This window comes from Ranitomeya imitator, chromosome 6 (assembly GCF_032444005.1).
Source record: "Ranitomeya imitator isolate aRanImi1 chromosome 6, aRanImi1.pri, whole genome shotgun sequence".
Lineage (NCBI taxonomy): Eukaryota > Metazoa > Chordata > Amphibia > Anura > Dendrobatidae > Ranitomeya > Ranitomeya imitator.
In genome coordinates, this window is record NC_091287.1 from 547,796,422 (window position 1) to 547,819,247 (window position 22,826).

General features: G+C 40.8%; 1 protein-coding gene across 1 annotated transcript in view; it reads right to left on the minus strand.

The window, feature by feature from the left end:
• COL22A1 (collagen type XXII alpha 1 chain) overlaps window positions 1-22,826 on the minus strand; it is a 573,554-nt gene that overhangs the window by 305,692 nt on the left and 245,036 nt on the right. Inside the window, exons 13-17 of the mRNA XM_069732369.1 lie at window positions 10,806-10,859; window positions 9,863-9,916; window positions 8,014-8,067; window positions 3,806-3,859; window positions 3,603-3,647 (exon numbers count right to left, since the gene is read on the minus strand). Of these exons, the coding sequence (XP_069588470.1) occupies window positions 3,603-3,647; window positions 3,806-3,859; window positions 8,014-8,067; window positions 9,863-9,916; window positions 10,806-10,859 (261 nt within the window). The remainder of the gene's footprint in view (window positions 1-3,602; window positions 3,648-3,805; window positions 3,860-8,013; window positions 8,068-9,862; window positions 9,917-10,805; window positions 10,860-22,826) is intronic.

Sequence of the window (22,826 nt, forward strand, 5' to 3'; positions counted from 1 at the left end):
TCCGTAGTTCCCATTATAACGGATGGAGGTGTTCACATACTTTAGGCCATTTGCCGCTCATATTGTTTAATGAGAAATGAAAATGTATCAGCGAAATACGAAGCGGCGGCTGCGGCGACGGCGGGGACGGCGTAATGCATATAAAGACTAATCAGATTCACTGCTTTATTACATATTTCAGTGTCGCCTAACGGTCTCCCTGCAGATTCACAATCGTTTAGCCGGTGTTGCGGCGTAATTAGGAAGGTTTCGAAAATAATATGTATATAGAACGCTCTAAAAAATAGAGCGCGGGTGATAAGTGGTCGTGTTTGATCAAAAGTAATTAGCCTGGTGATATGTTACATAAGACAGAGGGGAAAACGGACAGAATTCTCCAGGAATTGAGATGTTCAGATGGAGCAGTCATAATAAATACTTGTTTGTTTGTTTTAACGAACCAGTCTAATAAAGGGGTCATCCCATAAACAACATATCCACATGACAGGTGATACATGTGTGATCGCTGTATGGTCTGACCACTGAACTGGAGAAAGGCGACATCAAAGTCTTCTGTGTGAATGGAACAAATGAGAGCATGTGCAACCACTGCTCTGTTCGCCTTGGTAGTGGTGGTCGCACATGCTCAGTACTGCTCCCTCCACTGTCTATAAGAATGGTGGTCACACATGCTCAGTACACATGCTCAGTACTGCTCACTATAAAAGTGACGGTCGCTCATGCTCAGCATTGCTCCCTTCACTGTTTATAAGAGTGGTGGTCGCACATCCTCACTAGCATTCCCTTCACTGTCTATAAGAGTGGTGGTCACTAGTGATGAGCGAGTATGCTCGTTACTCGAGTTTTCCAAGCACGCTCGGGTGTTCTTTGAGTATTTTGGGTGTACTCGTAGATTATGTTTGTGTCTCCGCAGCTGCATGATTTGCGGCTGCTAGACAGCCTGAATACATGTGGGGATTCCCTAACAAACAGACAATCCCTGCATGTGTACAGGTTGTCTAACAGCCACCAATCAAGCAGCCGCGCGGACATAAACATAATCTATGAGCACGCCGAAGATACTTGGAGACCACCCGAGCATGCTTGGAAATCTCGAGTAACGAGCACACTCGCTCATCACTAGTGGTGTCACATCCTCAGTACCATTACATTCACTGTCTATAAGTGGTGGTGGCAGACGATCAGTACCAATCCCATCACTGTCTATAAGAGTTGTGGTCACACATCCTCACTACCATTCCGTTCACAGTCTATAAGGGTGGTGGTCACCACTGATCAGTACTGCTCCCTTTACTGCCCATAACAGTGGTGGTCGCACATGCTCACTAACGCTCCCTTCACTGTCTATGAATGATTTTCATTCATGATCTGTACCGCACCCTTTACTGCCTATAAGAGTGGTGGTCGCACATGCTCAGTACGGCTCCCTTCACTGTTTACCACAGGGAACTTTGGACTCCCTGATCTCTGGATCGGTGGCAGTCTCAGTAGCTAGACTTCCGCCATTTACACATATATTAGCTAATAGGGGATAAATATTATTTGTAGGACAACACCTTTAAAGGCCTTATTCAAACAGGGAACAACATCCTATAAACAACGTTTACCACCTAACCACAGCACAGGTGATAAATGTATTATCGCTGGTGATCTGAATGCTGTTTCTCGAGAAAAAGTCCTCTGCGTGAATGGAACAGCAGTGAGCATGTGCAACCACTGCTCCCTTCACTATTTATTGCAGTGATGGCCACAGGTGATCACTACCACTCCACTCGCACAAGAAACTTTGGGCTCCCTACTCTTCGGAATGAGGGTGGTATCAACTTTTTGACCTCTAACAATCACACATTTATTAAACAGGTCATATATGTTTTTTTATGGGAGAAACCCTTCAAAGAAGTTTTTCACTTGATATTGATGACCTCTTCTTACAATAAGTCATCAAAATCAGATTTTTCAAGTCCTGCTTACTTAAATAGAAGTTGAGATGCTGTACCTGGGGTAAGAGACTAAACAATGTTTCAAGTTGTGATGCTTCATCTCAGCTTACTGGCCACCTTCAACCACCAGTGGTTGTTTCAACTGATCGGTGGGGGTGTCAAGTGTGGAACCCTTACAGATTTCATGCTGTGGACCTTTCTGAAGAAAGTCAACAATATCTTGAGAGTGGACAACCCCTTTGACTGATTTATTCTAAAAAAAATGAAGGATAAGGGTGTGGACTCTTTCGGTTCCTTGATATCTATAGCATACTGTCTGCCCTTTTTTGGACGGATCATACCAAGTGTTAACTTTGCTCTGCCTCATTCTGGGTTCGGGTTTGCTATTTAGCTCCCATGAATCTTGCTGGCAGTGTCAGTTATAGTTCTGTCTTCAGCTTGTAAACCTGACTCTGGAAACCCTTGGTTTGTCCTGCTGGGAACCCTGACTTGTCCTGTGTCTGTTATCCCCCTCTGTCTGCCCTTTCCCTGTGTTTGTCTGTTCTGATTGATTCTCTGATTCTGATCTCCTGGCTTGGCTATTGACTCTGTCTTGATTTGTCCCTATTGTACCATATTTTGCTCGCCCTGGTTTACTGATCTCTTGCTACGTCCTGACTATCCTTTCTGTTTTAATCCTTTTTGTACTGGCGTGTTATCTTGCCCTAACTCGGCTTTTTCTGACTACTCTCTTGCCACTAGGTGGCATCTGTTCAGCTGCTCAGTGTGTGCAGTCTCGCGTCCCTATTAAACTCCCCCTGGTGAAGGTTGCGCTGTATTGCACTGCAGCTTCATGACACATACAAGTCCAATTCTTAAGATAATGCTATAATAGTAGGGTGAGCTTCAAAGATCTTCAGATCTGTCTCGCGGGCCTATACTATACATGGATCTACACAAGGTAACAGGCACTTTATTTTCTTTGTAGGCTTCCTCATCTCTTTTTATGGTGCTGTCATTTCAGTAGTCCAGAAATCAACATGTTATTTCCAGTGGCATCATGACTAGAAATGAGCGAAAGACTTTGAAACTAGTGAAATTCATTACAATTCACAATACAATTTTGGAGAATTGTTTTGAGCAAAGATTTGAATCTGAGTGTCGCGAAGCGGTTGAGAAACAAACTCTTATACCAACTTCTCTTTGGGCCTCCTCCATACCTCTCTCGTCATTGACCGCCTTCTTCTCCTTCTGGGCTTTGTAGTGCAAAAGTTCAGTAGGTCCCAAGCGGTCAAATGGGAGATGGTAAACGTCATTAATGTCAATAACATGCATCGAGCCATGAAGTCTAGTCAACAGTAGTGCCAGAAGACCCAGAAGTGATCGGGTGGAGAAGAAAAGCCGAAGAGAAGTTGACCAGGTAGGAGAGGATGGGGAGGAGTATAAGAGTTTATCATTTCATTAAACTTTTACCAGCAGATTTGATTTGCATCAAATTTATTCTACATGAATCAAATCTCCTCCCGATCTGCCAAAATCTGCCCAAATCGAAATTTCGGAAGATTTGTTGAAGATTTTTAAAATTTCTGTGTAAATTTTGAAGTTCCAAGAATTTTTAGAATTTCTTTTAAATAATTTATTAGTGGATCAATAAACTTTGCTATACGTTAACGCTACTGTTACCTTTTCTCCGCGGGTTCCTCTCTCACCACGTTCCCCTTGTAGACCCTAAAATACATTTTAAAAATTTAAAAAAATGAAATAAAAAAAAAAAAGCAAAATGATAGTGTGTGCATTCAGGATATGGCTGAAGGTACAGACATTAGAATATCACTGGTCACTAGGAAAAATCTACGTATTGATATTGAGCAATAACTCCAACTTACAGGGGCTCCTACTGGTCCAAGACCTCCGGGAGGCCCTCTGGGTCCTTCCAGCCCCTATAAATAAAAAAGAATTTTATAAAATTATACAGTCAATCGTAAGAAAAATGGGAAAAAATACCGAACACCGTGTATTCTCCACCAAACACGACAGTTCAGGAAAAGAGGTAACTGCAAGTCTCGGTTACATCGGTGCCCTGAGCTATGGCCATTACATGGCATTATTATTTGTAGTCTTTAAAGCGCTAGTTCTTGGGCTGGTTTGATGAAATGAATCAGCACGGTTTAGCGGTATTATATTTGAGCACGTTATAGATTTATAATTTCAGAACTGCATGGAGATAATTTTGCACCGTATGAAAACTATTTGAAAACTACATTGTGGGTATCATTTGGTTAGTGTATGGAGCAACTAATTGAGCACTCTATTGGGGAATTTTTTTCAGCGTTATATGGCAATATTATTTGAACATTGGTTGATATAATATACAGCGCTTAAATATTACCACTTGTTCATTGCTATGATGGTGTTATTTGGGCAATGCTAATCCAGCACTGTATTGGATATATGTGGACAACTTATATAAGCACTGTATTGCAACATTATTTGAGCAGTGAATGATGGTATACATTTTAAAAAGACTTGCTGTTACATAGGAGTATTATTTTAGACACCATATGGTGATATTTAATCAATGTATTATTTGAGCACTGGAGGGTGATATAGTTTTGACACTGCATGGCAATCATGCATTATATAGTGGTAATATTTAGGACGCTGTATGGCAATCATGCATTATATAGCGGTAATATTTAGGACGCTGTATGGCAATCATGCATTATATAGCGGTAATATTTGGGACACTGTATGGCAATCATGCATTATATAGCGGTAATATTTAGGACACTGCATGGCAATCATGCATTATATAGCGGTAATATTTGGGACACTGTATGGCAATCATGCATTATATAGCGGTAATATTTAGGACACTGCATGGCAATCATGCATTATATAGCGGTAATATTTAGGACACTGCATGGCAATCATGCATTATATAGCAGTAATATTTAGGACACTGCATGGCAATCATGCATTATATAGCAGTAATATTTAGGACACTGCATGGCAATCATGCATTATATAGCAGTAATATTTAGGACACTGCATGGCAATCATGCATTATATAGCGGTAATACTTAGGACGCTGTATGGCAATCATGCATTATATAGCGGTAATATTTAGGACGCTGTATGGCAATCATGCATTATATAGCGGTAACATTTAGGACACTGTATGGCAATCATGCATTATATAGCGGTAATATTTAGGACACTGTATGGCAATCAAGCATTATATAGTGGTAATATTTAGGATGCTGTATGGCAATAATGCATTATATAACAGTAATATTTAGGACACTGCATGGCAATCATGCATTATATAGCGGTAATATTTAGGACACTGTATGGCAATCATGCATTATATAGCGGTAATATTTAGGACACTGTATGGCAATCATGCATTATATAGCGGTAATATTTAGGACACTGTATGGCAATCATGCATTATATAGCGGTAATATTTAGGACACTGTATGGCAATCATGCATTATATAGCGGTAATATTTAGGACACTGTATGGCAATCATGCATTATATAGCGATAATATTTAGGACACTGTATGGCAATCATGCATTATATAGCGGTAATATTTAGGACACTGTATGGATGCATTATATAGTGGTAATATTTAGGACACTGTATGGCAATCATGCATTATATGCAGGCGTGTACTACGGAGGACAGAGAATGAACTTCAACCCAATATTGCGGCCAGCATGCAGCCAGCGGGTAAGGAAAGGGTGAATCAAACACCCGAAAACTCCTCCCATATGACCGAAAACCGGTCCCGCCAAATTCAGGTGACAGGTTCCCTTTAAGGAACCTGATAACTGATCTGATTTAATAAAAGTATTTGAACACTTTAAGGCGGTATTATTCATGCGCTGTATGGCAATATTAGTATTGGAGCATTGTATAGCTGCATTGCTTGTGCACTGTAAGGCAATATTATCAGCAAACTGCATTGGCGGTATTGTTTTTGGACACATATGGTAATATTATTTGATCACTGTCTAGTGGCTACTTTAATTGGATAATGTACGGCAAACTCATTAGAGTATCGTCATATAACAGTATTATTTGGGTACTATATATGGCAGTTTTATTTAATCACTGTATGGTAGTAATATTTCAGCACCATTTGGATGTACAATATTATTATTATTATTATTATATTATGTGAAGATTGTATGAAAGTGCTGTTTACCTACTGTCCAGTGTTATTTCTTTTGGCCGCACAATATACTTTTTATTCAGCACTGCATGGCAGTATGTTTTGTTGTTGTTGTTTATCCATCTTTTCACCCCTTTTGGTAATATGAGGACTACGTCGACTTTCCAAACCCTTAGGCATAGTTTCATCAAGACTTGTGTTTTTTTATGGGATGTCACCTCTTAGAGTTTGGCGCATGTTTCAGCATAGGAACTGTACTCTCTCGTCTGGAGGACATGTCTGTAGGAACATACACTACTTTTTTTGCAGTACATTTTGATACGTCCCCCTTTTTTCCTAAACTTAACTCGCTTTTCAAAAAGTTGTCGTGAAAGTTCCGAAAAGTTGCAAAACTTTTGACTCACGAAAAAAATGTGGCTATATATTTCAAAGCGGCTTTCTAGCAGAAAACTGTTGTAAACTGCTTAATGAATCGGGCCCTAAGTCTGCAAATCTACCGCCGTGTCTTACATCCATCAAACTCCCATTACTGTCTTGTTCCGAACACACAGATTAATAATTTACTCAACAGTTTTATGTCGTTTTTCCAACAGAGACGCAGCGACCGCTCAACCGACTCAATAATGAATAAGTCCAATCTTCCGCCTTCTGTTTGGTAAATCAGATTCTTTTTATCTTATTGATTGGACTCAGATGAAGGTAAAATCAAATCCTGAGTCTAATTAAGGCAGGAATACAGACAATTCACGAGAGTTAAACACATTTTCTCCTGCTCCCATTGTCTGAATCAATTGTACATTCATTAGCAGAAGCATAAAGAGAAAAAAAAAACCGAAAAGATATAAAGCAGCGGGGTTAACTTTTGGTGTAAAACTTCCTAAATTAGGTCCCATGGGTTCTACTGTTATGCTCTTATAAACGCTGTTACATTTTATTTGTATAATGCTCCATTGTGTTCTGTTTAGCAACTTTAAAACGGACCTGACACTTCCCATAATTATGCAATATGTATTACCTGGTATAAATGCCGCTGTTCTCCTGATTCCGGAGATGTTTTTATTTTCTTCCTGCGCCTCTCGGTTCCTGAGATATGGCCCTATCTACTCTGTATATGAATCTAGTGTTCTTAGCCAAGTGGGCGCAGTCCTCCAGTAGGCATCCACTGAGAGGAGTGGATGGCCACACCTCCTTGGCTAAGAAACCTGGATTTACATACAAGGAAAAGGAGGCCGTATTTCAGGAAAGGAGCGGCACAGAGACGAAAGAAAAATATCGTCAAATTCGGAGGAAAAACGGCGTTTTGATAGGGTAAAATTAAAAATGGTAGTAATGTATCTACAGAGAAGTTAATAGTAAAAAAAAAAGTTGGGGTATAGTATTATATACTGATCTTAAAGATTTGCCCATGTAGTCGTGCCGCATAATACATACAGTAGTGCATGGTAAGACACAAGTACATGACTGTGTGCATGATCTATAAGTAACCCATATATGTCAACTCTCCTGGGACCTCCTCGAATAAGGATACACCACCCAGACTCTCAGAATAGTCAGCAAATCTCCAGGAGCCTGCCAAACTAGTCTTGAACCTTCCAAAAACTAGCTATTCCAGTAGGGTTTTTTATTCATGTCGGTAGGGGATAGGCAACGAGAGTTGAAATCGAGCGTGGCTACAGCCAAAAATGGCAACAATTGCCTTTAAATGTTATTCTAGAGAGGTGGTCCTCATGAAGAAAAGCACCAATATGCACATCATAGGATTAAATCATAGAGTGGTTTCAATGGCCTTCAAGCCCAAGGGCAGGAGGTTGTACAAAGAAGCCATGCAACTTTAGGGCAAAGAACACCTGGAAGGAGAAGATGAACTTGGCCAGTCATGTAGTGCAAAAAATGAAATAGTCAGACATTTACCTGAGGTCCCGGAGGGCCCGCAACACCAGCTTCACCCCGCTGTCCTCGGTCACCCTGAAAAGTGAAATGCGAACATGAGTTGGAAGAGTCATTTGTAGCTTCTTTCACTTTATGATGTGATCATGTAATAATTAATCCACAATCGTTTTGTCCAGATCATCTTGTAATTTGACTTTTTTTTTGCATAAGCCAAACTATTGAAGGTGACCATTTTCTGTCTGAAGCTTTCAAGAACAGTTGTATTAGTATAAACCAACCTTGTAGAGGTCCAAAAGGCTAAACGTTCACAAAAATCCAAAGTCATTATCCCAACAAAAGGTCAAAAAAGCGTAGTAAGGATAATGAGTAACTAAGGCAAATGGCACTGGGGCAACTAACCCATTCCACACTTTCCATAGGTGAGATCTCGGAGTAACACAGGCTGTTGAAGGAAATATTCATGTGCCTGGATCCATTACTTGAGAAGAATTTGAGATTGTCCATCGTCCATTTGTTTGAGTCTATGAGCAGCTCTGCATAATTCAGCCAAAAAGGTGACAAACCAGGATTGATTGAATGTGATTGAATCAGAATCGGAAAAGACATTCTACAAAAGATGACACCTGATTTGGTTCACAATCACAGTCTGACCATAATTGGCCAACAAGAGAAAGACTTTAAAAATCAAGTTCTTGTCCACTTTTAATTATTATCAAGTTGCACTCATCATGTAGCGCCAACTGTTCATTTCGGAAGTAATCTCAAAATGTAAGAAACCCTAAAGGCACGTAATCTGGACTTGTCTCCTTAAGAACATCATGGGTCCTGTTTGGGATGTCCATTACCTTTTGAACCAAATGAAAATTGGGAAAAATATGATGTCTGAATAATATTAAGATGGCATGACTATCAGTGCATTTCTCGTAAGTCAAAATTCAAGGATTTTAGCCTCAAAACTACCATCAGTAGTTTGCTTCAAGGGGTATTAATGTCAAGTTTTTGGCCATATCTTAAGTGTCGGGGAGTTTTACCATACGGTGTCTCTGATTAGAAAGAAATTATTAAAATTTTCTTTGATAACCTTTTTCTTGATGGTCGGATTTTCTTACTATTTAGCTCTGTTTACCACATTGGTCGTCGAAATGGCAAACACAAGTCTGTAATATTAAATTTGAAAGTCATCATTAGTAGAGCAATGGTGTCACCATGATGACAGGATGTAACAGATCTTTGCTTCGTGGGATCATCAATCTGAGGTATCACACTCAAGATATTCAAGAGTAAGACCTCCACTTTTCCAGAGCATTTCAGGCCTTTGAGTTTTCCTATTTCCACTTTTGTGATTCTTTTTTTTTTTGGTGACTCATCTTGCTTCAGTTTGCTTGTTCTTGGACATTTCACATACTGACCCCGGCATCACATTCTGACCTTATCTTATGATGACAATTTTGGACCTGCCTATAGCTGACTTGGATTCCGCCTAGCCCACTAAACTTTTTCTATTATATATTGGGCACTATCTTGGGAATCCAACTGGTAAAGTCTACATTTCTTTGCTTGGGCTGGGGGTGAAGATATCTTCTACTCATCACTTCAGACTTGCCTTTACCAACCAAGAAACAGTCTCCTGGAAATGTTCTCTCTTGATGAGTTTTCTTCCAACTTGGAAAAGCTTTTCGCCCTTAATTCCAATCTGATCGATTTTGCTTTTGGCTATGCATTTTGGTATCTCTAGGTGGAAAACCATCTCACCAGCTGCCAGAAAGGAACTGGCATCAAGTCTCACTCTTGGACCAGATTCCATACTTGGCATTACGCTAACAATGGATAACATGCAATGGTTGACTTTTGACAAATAGAATTACATTACCCTCTCTCCTTTAGCTCCATCCCTGCCGAATGGGCCAGGAGGTCCAAAAGATCCCTGAGAAATAAAAAAGTACATGCTGTAAGACTCTTAGGGAAGCTAGCATATAGTATAGCCATATAAAAGGTCACGATTTATTCAAAGAGGTAATCCCACCGCATGATAGAGGATAACTTACAGATCTCTGGAGGTCTAACCGATGGGACCCCCAGTGATCCGAAAATAGGGCTCTGAGTTGAGGTGCATATTCTATCGGGCTGCCACAGAATTTTTGACAGTCAGGTAAACATTGATTAGAAGAAACGTTGAGAATATCCATTCTTGGGTTCCAAAGCTGGGTTCCCAAGATTCATGGAGTCTCAGAGGTCGGACAACCATTGATCAGCGAATGACCACCTATGATATGACTTCAAGATAGGTACGGTAATTTAATTGTGGGGGGAAAAGCCCTAAAAGTGAAATATTAGAAAGGTCCTACATAAAAAATGCAATTTTTAAAGTGCGAATTAAAATGTTTTAATAGATTGTGCTACAAATTCTTGCCATTTTCAAAATTATAGTTTGCTGTCAGTGAACGAGAAAACTAGTGTTTTCTCCACTAATTAAAAACCTTTAAATATCTTGTTATATGCTCAGAGAAGCAGCTAAACTGGTAAAATGTTACTCAAGTAAAAAAATTAAACTATATCAAATTTCTTATAGAGAAAGGGGAAAGCCAACTGCAGCTCATACATGCAGCACTGTGGACGTTCAACATCCATATCCATTTTTTTTTGCGACTTTAGAAATGAAATATTCTAAATCATCAGTCACTCAATGATAACAGACAGCAAAAATAATTATGTTATAATCTAATGAAAAAAAAGCTATCAAACCAAATATATCTGAAAAGGGTCAAATGTCACAGAAAGACACAAAAACAGACAGAGGTTATTGTGGGCATTACCTTGTCTCCTCTTTCTCCTTTATTTCCCTGAAGTCCTTCTATGCCAGCCTCACCCTGAAATATAAAACATACAATTATTGCAAAAAACGTGTAGATAATGTAAAACATATTCCTTATACGCAGTATAATATACAGTGGGGCAAAAAAGTATTTAGTCAGTCAGCAATAGTGCAAGTTCCACCACTTAAAAAGATGAGAGGCGTCTGTAATTTACATCATAGGTAGACCTCAACTATGGGAGACAAACTGAGAAAAAAAAATCCAGAAAATCACATTGTCTGTTTTTTTAACATTTTATTTGCATATTATGGTGGAAAATAAGTATTTGGTCAGAAACAAAATTTCATCTCAATACTTTGTAATATATCCTTTGTTGGCAATGACAGAGGTCAAACGTTTTCTGTAAGTCTTCACAAGGTTGCCACACACTGTTGTTGGTATGTTGGCCCATTCCTCCATGCAGATCTCCTCTAGAGCAGTGATGTTTTTGGCTTTTCGCTTGGCAACACGGACTTTCAACTCCCTCCAAAGGTTTTCTATAGGGTTGAGATCTGGAGACTGGCTAGGCCACTCCAGGAACTTGAAATGCTTCTTACGAAGCCAATCCTTCGTTGCCCTGGCGGTGTGCTTTGCATCATTGTCATGTTGAAAGACCCAGCCACGTTTCATCTTTAATGCCCTTGCTGACGGAAGGAGGTTTGCACTCAAAATCTCACGATACATGGCCCCATTCATTCTTTCATGTACCCGGATCAGTCGTCCTGGCCCCTTTGCAGAGAAACAGCCCCAAAGAATGATGTTTCCACCACCATGCTTTACAGTAGGTATGGTGTTTGATGGATGCAACTCAGTATTCTTTTTCCTCCAAACACGACAAGTTGTGTTTCTACTAAACAGTTCCAGTTTGGTTTCATCAGACCATAGGACATTCTCCCAAAACTTCTCTGGATCATCCAAATGCTCTCTAGCAAACTTCAGACGGGCCCGGACATGTACTGGCTTAAGCAGTGGGACACGTCTGGCACTGCAGGATCTGAGTCCATGGTGGCGTAGTGTGTTACTTATGGTAGGCCTTGTTACACTGGTCCCAGCTGTCTGCAGTTCGTTCACTAGGTCCCCCCGCGTGGTTCTGGGATGTTTGCTCACCGTTCTTGTGATCATTCTGATCCCACGGGGTGGGATGTTGTGTGGAGCCCCAGATCGAGGGAGATTATCAGTGGTCTTGTATGTCTTCCATTTTCTAATTATTGCTCCCACTGTTGATTTCTTCACTCCAAGCTGGTTGGCTATTGCAGATTCAGTCTTCCCAGCCTGGTGCAGGGCTACAATTTTGTTTCTGGTGTACTTTGACAGCTCTTTGGTCTTCACCATAGTGGAGTTTGGAGTCAGACTGTTTGAGGGTGTGCACAGGTGTCTTTTTATACTGGTAACAAGTTTAAACAGGTGCCATTACTACAGGTAATGAGTGGAGGAAAGAGGAGACTCTTAAAGAAGAAGTTACAGGTCTGTGAGAGCCAGAAATCTTGATTGTTTGTTTCTGACCAAATACTTATTTTCCACCATAATATGCAAAAAAATGATAAAAAACCAGACAATGTGATTTTCTGGATTTTTTTTTCTCAGTTTGTCTCCCATAGTTGAGGTCTACCTATGATGTAAATTACAGACGCCTCTCATCTTTTTAAGTGGTGGAACTTGCACTATTGCTGACTGACTAAATACTTTTTGGCCCCACTGTATTTCACACCAAAATGCATCTCAAAATGAAATTATCCTAACCAGAAAAGAGAATAAGATGAAAACCCAGAACGGGCAAGATATTTACAAGGATTCATTATTAAAAATATCGTATATCAATCACAATAAGTAAGCCTGTCCGCCAGGTACAGTATTATAGTAGTTATAGTTATATTCTTGTACATAGGAGCAGTATTATAGTAGTTATATTCTTGTACATAGGGGCAGTATTATAGTAGTAATATTCTTGTACATAGGGAGCAGTATTATAGTAGTTATATTCTTGTACATAGGGGCAGTATTATAGTAGTTACATTCTTGTACATAGGGGCAGTATTATAGTAGTTATATTCTTGTACATAGGGGCAGTATTATAGTAGTTATATTCTTGTACATAGGGGCAGTATTAAAGAAGTTATATTCTTGTACATAGGAGCAGTATTATAGTAGTTATATTCTTGTACATAGGAGCAGTATTATAGTAGTTATATTCTTGTACATAGGAGCAGTATTATAGTAGTTATATTCTTCTACATAGGGGCAGTATTATAGTAGTTATATTCTTGTACATAGGAGCAGTATTATAGTAGTTATATTCTTATACATAGGGGCAGTATTATAGTAGTTATATTCTTCTACATAGGGGCAGTATTATAGTAGTTATATTCTTGTACATAGGGGCAGTATTATAGTAGTTATATTCTTGTATATAGGAGCAGTATTATAGTAGTTATATTCTTGTACATAGGAGCAGTATTATAGTAGTTATAGTCTTGTACATAGGGGCAGTATTATAGTAGTTATATTCTTGTACAGAGGAGCAGTATTATAGTAGTTATATTCTTGTACATAGGAGCAGTATTATAGTAGTTATATTCTTGTACATATGGGCATTATTATAGTAGTTATGTTCTTGTACATAGGGGCAGTATTATAGTAGTCATATTCTTGTACATAGGAGCAGTATTATAGTAGTTATATTCTTGTACATAGGGAGCAGTATTATAGTAGTTATATTCTTGTACATTGGGGCAGTATTATAGTAGTTATACTCTTGCACATAAGGGCAGTATTATAGTAGTTATACTCTTGCACATAAGGGCAGTATTATAGTAGTTATATTCTTGTACATAGGGGCAGTATTATAGTAGTTATATTCTTTTACATATGGGCAGAATTATAGTAGTTATATTCTTGTACATAGGAGGCAGTATTATAGTAGTTATATTCTTGTACATAGGGGCAGTATTATAGTAGTTATACTCTTGCACATAAGGGCAGTATTATAGTAGTTATACTCTTGCACATAAGGGCAGTATTATAGTAGTTATATTCTTGCACATAGGGGCAGTATTATAGTAGTTATATTCTTGTACATAGGAGCAGTATTATAGTAGTTATATTCTTGTACATAGGAGCAGTATTATAGTAGTTATATTCTTGTATATAGGAGCAGTTTATAGTAGTTATATTCTTGTACATAGGGAGCAGTATTATAGTAGTTGTATTCTTGTACATAGGGGCAGTATTATAGTAGTTATATTCTTGTACATAGGAGCAGTATTATAGTAGTTATATTCTTGTATATAGGAGCAGTATTATAGTAGTTATATTCTTGTACATAGGGAGCAGTATTATAGTAGTTATATTCTTGTACATAGGGGCAGTATTATAGTAGTTATATTCTTGCACATAAGGGCAGTATTATAGTAGTTATATTCTTGTACATAGGAGGCAGTATTATAGTAGTTATATTCTTGTACATATGGGCAGAATTATAGTAGTTATATTCTTGTACATAGGAGGCAGCATTATAGTAGTTATATTCTTGTACATAGGGGCAGTATTATAGTAGTTATATTCTTGTACATAGGGGCAGTATTATAGTAGTTATACTCTTGCACATAAGGGCAGTATTATAGTAGTTATATTCTTGTACATAGGAGGCAGTATTATAGTAGTTATATTCTTGTACATAGGGGCAGTATTATAGTAGTTATATTCTTGTACATAGGAGCAGCATTATAGTAGTTATATTCTTGTACATAGGAGCAGTATTATAGTAGTTATATTCTTGTACATAAGGGCAGAATTATAGTAGTTATGTTTTTTTTTTAACCAATAAATGTTTATTGAAATTTTGCATGTTAAACAACAAATCAGTAAACTTCAGAGGGGGAGGGAGGGAGAAAGGGGTAATCGGGGGGGGGGGGGGGGGAGGGGAAGGGGGATGAGGGAAAAGGTCCAATGCATAAAATTTAAAGACCACAATATAATCAGTACAAAATACACAGATACAGTGTCAGATGAAGCAAAAAAAAAAAAAGGAATTAGAGAAGCATACGATTTAAATGAGGGTGAGAGCAGACTGAGATATATATGCCGAGGACACCCAGGGATCCCACCACGAGAGGGCCCTAGTTCTCCTCGACAGATCCTGAGCCATGATAACCTCATAGCAGAAGTGTAAGTCAATCCTGGCGATCAGTTCGGCTCTGGAGGGGAGATCTGAGGATTTCCAATGCTTCGCTATACATTGTCTAGCGGCAACTAGGATATTTGAGATTATGGGCCGGAGAGGGGAAGGGAGATCAATGAGGGAAATACCTAGAACAGCTAGTTGACCACTCAGCGCAAGGGGGAGACGGGTCAGATCGACAATCAAAGCCTCCACCTCACGCCAGAAGACCTGAATCTGCGGGCACGACCACCAGACATGAGAAGAGGACCCCAAGGCGCCACACTTCTTCCAGCAGAGAGGGGAGGAAGACGGGAAAACCTTTGCCAGGCGGACGGGGGTAAGGTACCAATGCAGCTGAATTTTTTTCACCTGTTCAAAGTGGCCAAGACATGAAGAGAACCTGGAAGGGTGCACCATAGCAAATTGCCAATCCTCCAGGGAGGCCTCGAAACTCAGCGAGGACTCCCAGGAAGTCATGAAAGGGAGCTTGTCAGTAGAACTATAGGAAATGAGGCCTTTATAGATTATGGAGATGCCATGGGGCAATATGGTGGCCGGTCTGAAGAATCTATGAGCCGGGTCCTCTGTCAGAGGCGGGGGCGCTCCGAATGACCGACATGACCTGAGAAAGCTGCGGAGCTGCAGGTATTGAAAGAAGTCAGACCCAGTAAGAGAGAATCTCCCTGAGAGGTCCTCAAACGACAGAAGGCCATCCGAGCCGAAAAGGTCTGCCACCCGGAGCACCCCGCGACCCGTCCAGGAGGAAAGAGAAATGTGCCCGATAGCATACTCCAAAGCCTGCAAAGAAACATAGTCAAACATAAACACCAGATGGGAGGTGCTGAGCAACGCCCACAGTTTAGAAGCATTCCTAATAGAACGGAGACAAGGGCCAACTAGAGGTACCCGAAGCAGCTGAAGCTCCAAGAGCAATCTAAGCGAGTTTTTGGGGGCAAAATGAGATTCAATCAGAAACCAGGGTAAGCATGAGTTCCCCTCCCACCATATTTTAAGGGGCTCAAGGATCGCCGCCCTATAGTATGACTGCACTGCAGGAGCGCCCAACCCACCCATAGAATACGGTAGGGACATAATCCGACGCCTGACCCTATGAGGCTTCTTATTCCAAATAAACCGATCTATAAGAGATTGAAAAGCTGAGATAAACTTCGAGGGGATAAAAAGGGGGAGGCACCGGAAAAGATACATTATTTTGGGTAGGAATAGCATTTTCGCCGTTTGTATGCGGGCCATCCAGGAGAGCGATGCACTCGACAGAAGATCCATGCCCTTCCTGACTTCCGCAAGAGTTTCTTCACAATTTGCACGAACTATGTTATCCAGCCTAGTTATCCTAATGCCTAAGTACGTAAAGCCCAGGGGAGCCCAAATGAACGCGTATTGAGATTGAATTTGGATTTGAAGGGGGGCCGGGAGAAAAAGGGGGAAAATTGTGGATTTGGTCAGATTAAGTTTATAATATGAAACCGCCGAAAACTCAGTTAAAATGGAGGTAATCGCGTTCAGCGATGCTAACGGAGAGGCACAAGTCAGGACCACGTCGTCGGCATAGAGACCAATTTTGTGTTCAGTTCCCCCCACCCGGATTCCCCTTATGTCCGCACTCTGCCTGACCATGGCAGCCAAAGGCTCCATGACCAGAGCAAAGATGATAGGGGAGAGGGGGCAGCCCTGATGAGTACCATTCCGAATAGGAAATGTCCGAGACCTAAATCCCGCCAAACGAACCGATGCGCAGGGGTTGGAATATAATGCCATAACCGCTTTACCAATTTGCCCGGTGAGCCCAAATTTCTCCAGTGTGAGTTCAATATAACCCCAGTGTACCCTGTCGAACGCCTTTTCGGCATCAAGCGAGAGAAATACACTGGGGAGGCTCCCCCTCTCCACCACATCTAAAAGATCTATCAGGCGTCTGGTGCCATCCCTGGTCTGTCTGCCAGGAACAAACCCAACTTGGTCGGGGTGGATGAGACTAGGGAGAACCGAGAACAGTCTGTTGGCCCAGATTTTTGCATAAATCTTAACGTCACAGTTTAAAAGTGCTATCGGACGGAAGTTCCCCGGAGATGTTGGGGGTTTCCCTTGTTTGGGGAGAGTTGCTATGGAAGCCTCCAACCCCTCAGCCCTAATACTGCCCACCGACAACCAATTACTAAAAAGGCACAAGAGATAGGGGGAGAGGACAGAGAAGAATTGAGCATAGTAAAGGAAAGAAAAACCATCAGGCCCCGGGGAGGAACCCTTATTGGCCTCTCTGACAATCTGCAAGAGTTCAGACTCGACAGTGGGAGAGTTTAGGAAGGAGAGCTGCTCCTGGGTGACCGAGGGGAGATTAGCCTTCTCTAAGAACGCCAAAATTGACTCCCGCGAAGGCTGAGGAATACCTAGGTCAGACCCGAGGTCATAGAGCGAGGAATAATAAGATGCAAACTCCTCCGCGATATGAATCGGATTACACACCCAGGAACCGTCAGGCTTGAGCAAAAATGGGATCTTGGATTGAGCCTCTCTCTTCCTAACACGTCTGGCCAGAACAGCACCCGCTCGATCCCCCATTGTGTAAAATTTAGCTCTAGTTTTCCTCAGGGCCCTCTCAGCTTTATGGAGAAGCAGATTGCAAACATGCATGCGCGCTTTAGAGAGGTCGGAGAGAAGCGCTGGGGTAGGAGATAATTTGTGAGCAGACTCCAGGCGACTTAATTCATCTAGGGCGGACTGGAGAGCTGCATTATACTTTCTTTTGGCCCTTGCCGCCAGCTTAATAAAGTAACCCCTAATTACCGCCTTGTGGGCAAACCAAAGGGTGTCGTCACCTATGTCAGGAGTATCATTGGAGGCAAAAAATTCCCCCAAGGCCTCCTCAATACACTGGGAGTTGGAATGGTCAACGAGGAGATGGGGGTTGAGACGCCAGTGCAATGGGGGCCTAATGGCCAAGGGATCTTTCAGGGTAAGGGACACCGGGGCATGGTCCGACCAGGTGATGCTGCCTATATCTGTTGAAATGCAGTGAGGGAGAGCCACGTCATTCACCAGCACAAAATCAATCCTGCTGTAGGAGCCGTGCCTGGGAGACAGGAACGTGTAGTCTCTCTCGCCGCAATGCAAATATCTCCAGATATCATGCAGGTTGAAAGAATTAGTCAGAGGACCTGCTTCGCATCTTGACAGGGAAGAGGCAGAGCAGTCCAAGTCCCTAAACATTGGAGCATTGAAATCACCAGCAATCAGTTTATGACCATGTTGGATATCGTGTAAAGTTTTGAAGACCCCCTCCAGAAACTTAAGCTGCCCTACATTGGGGGCGTAGATCGAGGCAATGGTATAGGGGGCATTATTAATAAGGCATAGAACCACAATGAACTTACCCAACGGATCCGCTATGGAGCGAACCAACTGGAAGGAGTTGGACTTGCTGAAAAAAATGGCTATTCCCGCCTTTTTTGATGGGCCATTGGCAAAAAATTGATGCGGGTATAAACCTGACTGCATTCTGGGATTATCACATTCCAGCAAGTGTGTTTCCTGAAGACACAGAATATCATGACGGGATTTGCCCAACTGACGCCATACCACAGACCTCTTGCCCGGCGAGTTGAGACCATTAACATTAATTAAATACAGCGATATACTCATAATGAGGGCATGTAAACAGTTTTGCAAACTTCAGGACACCAACAACCTGTGTAAAGGAGTAGAGGACATGTGGCCAATAAGCTAGAGCATAAGTAGGGGGAGACCGGAAGAAGGGAAGGGAAAAAAAGGGAAACAAACAAGACATACAACAAGTAAACCAGTGGACCGAGGTCCATTCAGGGATACCCTGAGTCCAGAAGGTGAGAATCAGAAAAACAGTTCACCTATGGGGCAAACAAATGCTGCGGATACTCTCGAGAGAGGAACCAACGCAGCTTAAAAAAAAGAAAAAAGAAAACCAAGTGAATCCGTGCGGGAAAATAGCCAGGAACCATAGTTGCAGTGGGCTCAGGCCACCTCCCAGTCCGGTGTAATGCGGGCCCTGAGACCTCCACCAGCTCCATGCTTAGGAAGGGTCACGGCGATCGGAGAGTCAGGAGTTGAGAGTCCCCATTTGGCGAAAGCAGTAGCTGCGTGGGACGGAGTCAGGCAGGTGGTGATTGATCCATCTTTACGGATGAGGAGCTTGGTAGGAAACCCCCAGCGGTACAGGATGCCCTTCTCTCTAAGGTATAGTATTTGTACATGCAAATTTCAGGCTGAACTCATTAACTACCTGTAGGTGTTGCCCTGTTTCTGTTATCTGCAAGATCAGGGGGTGTAACCTAATGGGCCTAGTCCTATATGGCAGCCCTCTTTCATTTTATTTTTATCACAATGAGTAAGGCGGCACGACCGTTGAAACGCGTATGATTTTAATGCACTTTAAGCCTGTGACTGTCACTGGTATGAATCACCCGTTTTTGTGTCTATGGATATGAAGAAGGACTTTGGATTTATGTGCTTTTAACGAATATGGATTAAAAGGTATTTTTTATGGACATCACCCGCGCTGGACTTCTGCTTTCTCCTTCAAACTACTTGCTGCACTGCATGATCCGTGCGCTGGGCCTGAGAGGAGGTGAGCTGATCTTCGTTGCTTTTTCTTTTCCAGTATTATAGTAGTTATATTATTGTACATAGGGACAGTATTACAGTAGTTATATTCTTGTACAGAGGGGGCAGTATTATAGTAGTTATATTCTTGAACATAGAAGCAGTATTATAGTAGTTATATTCTTGCACATAGGAGCAGTATTATAGTAGTTATATTCTTGTACATAGGAGCAGTATGATAGTAGTTATATTCTTGTACATAGGGGCAATATTATAGTAGTTATATTCTTGTACATAGGGGCAGTATTATAGTAGTTATATTCTTGTACATAGGGGCAATATTATAGTAGTTATATTCTTGTACATAGGAGGCAGTATTATAGTAGTTATATTCTTGTACATAGGAGCAGTATTATAGTAGTTATATTATTGTACATAGGAGCAGTATTATAGTAGTTATATTATTGTACATAGGAGCAGTATTATAGTAGTTATATTCTTGTACATAGGGGCAGTATTATAGTAGTTATATTCTTGTATATAGGAGCAGTATTATAGTAGTTATATTCTTGTACATAGGGGCAGTATTATAGTAGTTATATTCTTGTATATACAGTTAGGTCCATATATATTTGGACAGAGACAACATTTTTCTAATTTTGGTTATAGACATCACCACAATGAATTTTAAACAAAACAATTCAGATGCAGTTGAAGTTCAGACTTTCAGCTTTCATTTTAGGGTATCCACATTAAAATTGGATGAAGGGTTTAGGAGTTTCAGCTCCTTAACATGTGCCACCCTGTTTTTAAAGGGACCAAAAGTAATTGGACAGATTCAATAATTTTAAATAAAATGTTCATTTCCAGTACTTGGTTGAAAACCCTTTGTTGGCAATGACTGCCTGAAATCTTGAACACAAGGACATCACCAGACACTGTGTTTCCTCCTTTTTGACGCTCTGCCAGGCCTTCACTGCTGTGGTTTTCAGTTGCTGTTTGTTTGTGGCCTTTCTGTCTGAAGTTTAGTCTTTAACAAGTGAAATGCTGCTCAATTGGGTGGAGATCAGGTGACTGACTTGGCCAATCAAGAATATTGCACTTCTTTGCTTTAATAAACTCCTGGGTTGCTTTGGCTTTATGTTTTGGGTCATTGTCCATCTGTAGTATGAAACGACGACCAATCAGTTTGGCTGCATTTGGCTGGATCTGAGCGCACAGTATGGCGGCTCTGAAGACCTCAGAATTCATTCGGCTGCTTCTGTCCTGTGTCACGCCATCAATAAACACTAATGACCCAGTGCCACCGGCAGCCATGCATGCCCAAGCCATCACACTGCCTCCACCGTGTTTTACAGATGATGTGGTATGCTTTGGATCATGAGCTGTACCACGCCTTCACCATACTTTTCTCTTTCCATCATTCTGGTACAGGTTGATCTTGGTTTCATCTGTCCAAAGAATGTTCTTCCAGAACTGTGCTGGCTTTTTTAGATGTTTTTTAGCAAAGTCCAGTCTAGCCTTTTTATTCTTGATGCTTATGAGTGGCTGCACCGTGCTGTGAACCCTCTGTATTTACTTTCATGCAGTCTTCTCTTTATGGTAGATTTGGATATTGATACGCCGACCTCCTGGAGAGTGTTGGTCACTTGGTTGGCTGTTGTGAAGGGGTTTCTCTTCACCATGGAGATTATTCTGCGATCATCCACCACTGTTGTCTTCCGTGGGTGCCCAGGTCTTTTTGCATTGATGAGTTCCCCAGTGCTTTCTTTCTTTCTCAGTATGTATCAAACTGTAGATTTTGCCATTCCTAATATTGTAGTAAATTCTCGGATGGGTTTTTTCTGTTTTCGCAGCTTAAGGATGGCTTGTTTCACCTGCATGGAGAGCTCCTTTGACCGCATGTTTACTTCACAGCAAAACCTTCCAAATGCAAGAACCACACCTCAAATCAACTCCAGGCCTTTTATCTGCATAATTGAGAATGAAATAACGAAGGGATTGCCCACACGTGTCCATGAAATAGCCTTGGAGTCAATTGTCCAATTACTTTTGGTCCCTTTAAAAACAGGATGGCACGTGTTAAGGAGCTGATACTCCTAAACCCTTCATCCAATTTTAATGTGGATACCCTCAAATGAAAGCTGAACGTCTGAACTTCAACTGCATCTGAATTGTTTAGTTTAAAATTCATTGTGGTAATGTCTATAACCAAAATTAGAAAAATGTTGTCTCTGTCCAAATATATATGGACCTAACTGTATGAGCAGTATTATAGTAGTTATATTCTTGTACATAGGGGCAGTATTATAGTAGTTATATTCTTGTATATATGAGCAGTATTATAGTAGTTATATTTTTGTACATAGGAGCAGTATTATAGTAGTTATATTCTTGTACATAGGGGCAGTATTATAGTAGTTATATTCTTGTACATAGGAGCAGTATTATAGTAGTTATATTCTTGTACATAGGAGCAGTATTATAGTAGGTAATATAGTAGCAGTATTATAATAGTTATATTCTTGTACATAGGGGCAGTATTATAGTAGTTATATTCTTGTACATAGGAGCAGTATTATAGTAGTTATATTCTTGTACATAGGGGCAGTATTATAGTAGTTATATTCTTGTACATAGGAGCAGTATTATAGTAGTTATATTCTTGTACATAGGAGCAGTATTATAGTAGTTATATTCTTGTACATAGGGGCAGTATTATTGTAGTTATATTCTTGTACATAGGACGCAGTATTATAGTAGTTGTGTTCTTGAGTACATAGGAGACATAGGACTTCTTAAGCTCCCTATACACATTACAATAACATTGGCCTAACTTGCTAATATCGACAGGATCAACTAACAATCCAAAGGTGATTAGTGGCCACCCAACTCGCAAGATGGTGTTAGGGGAAATATAAGAATCCAATATCGGAATGCCGAGTCTTTTGTCGGGCAGTGGCTCTCTCATAGAAAACACAGGAAAGCCAAGCACTCGCAGCAGGAGGTAGGGGAGGTAGGTGTCAAATGAACGATTGGTCAACTGCTGCTTATTGTGTATAGAACGCTTTACTTATTAGTGTTTCTTAGTTCGGGATTTTCATCGCTTGGCCAGAATTGAGTGCGGTTAGAAACCATCCTTTCCTCCAGAGGACCTGTCCTGTCTTACACGGACATCTCATGTCCTGCTTCATTTACCCTGTGGAGGCGCTGTAGGAAAACTGAAA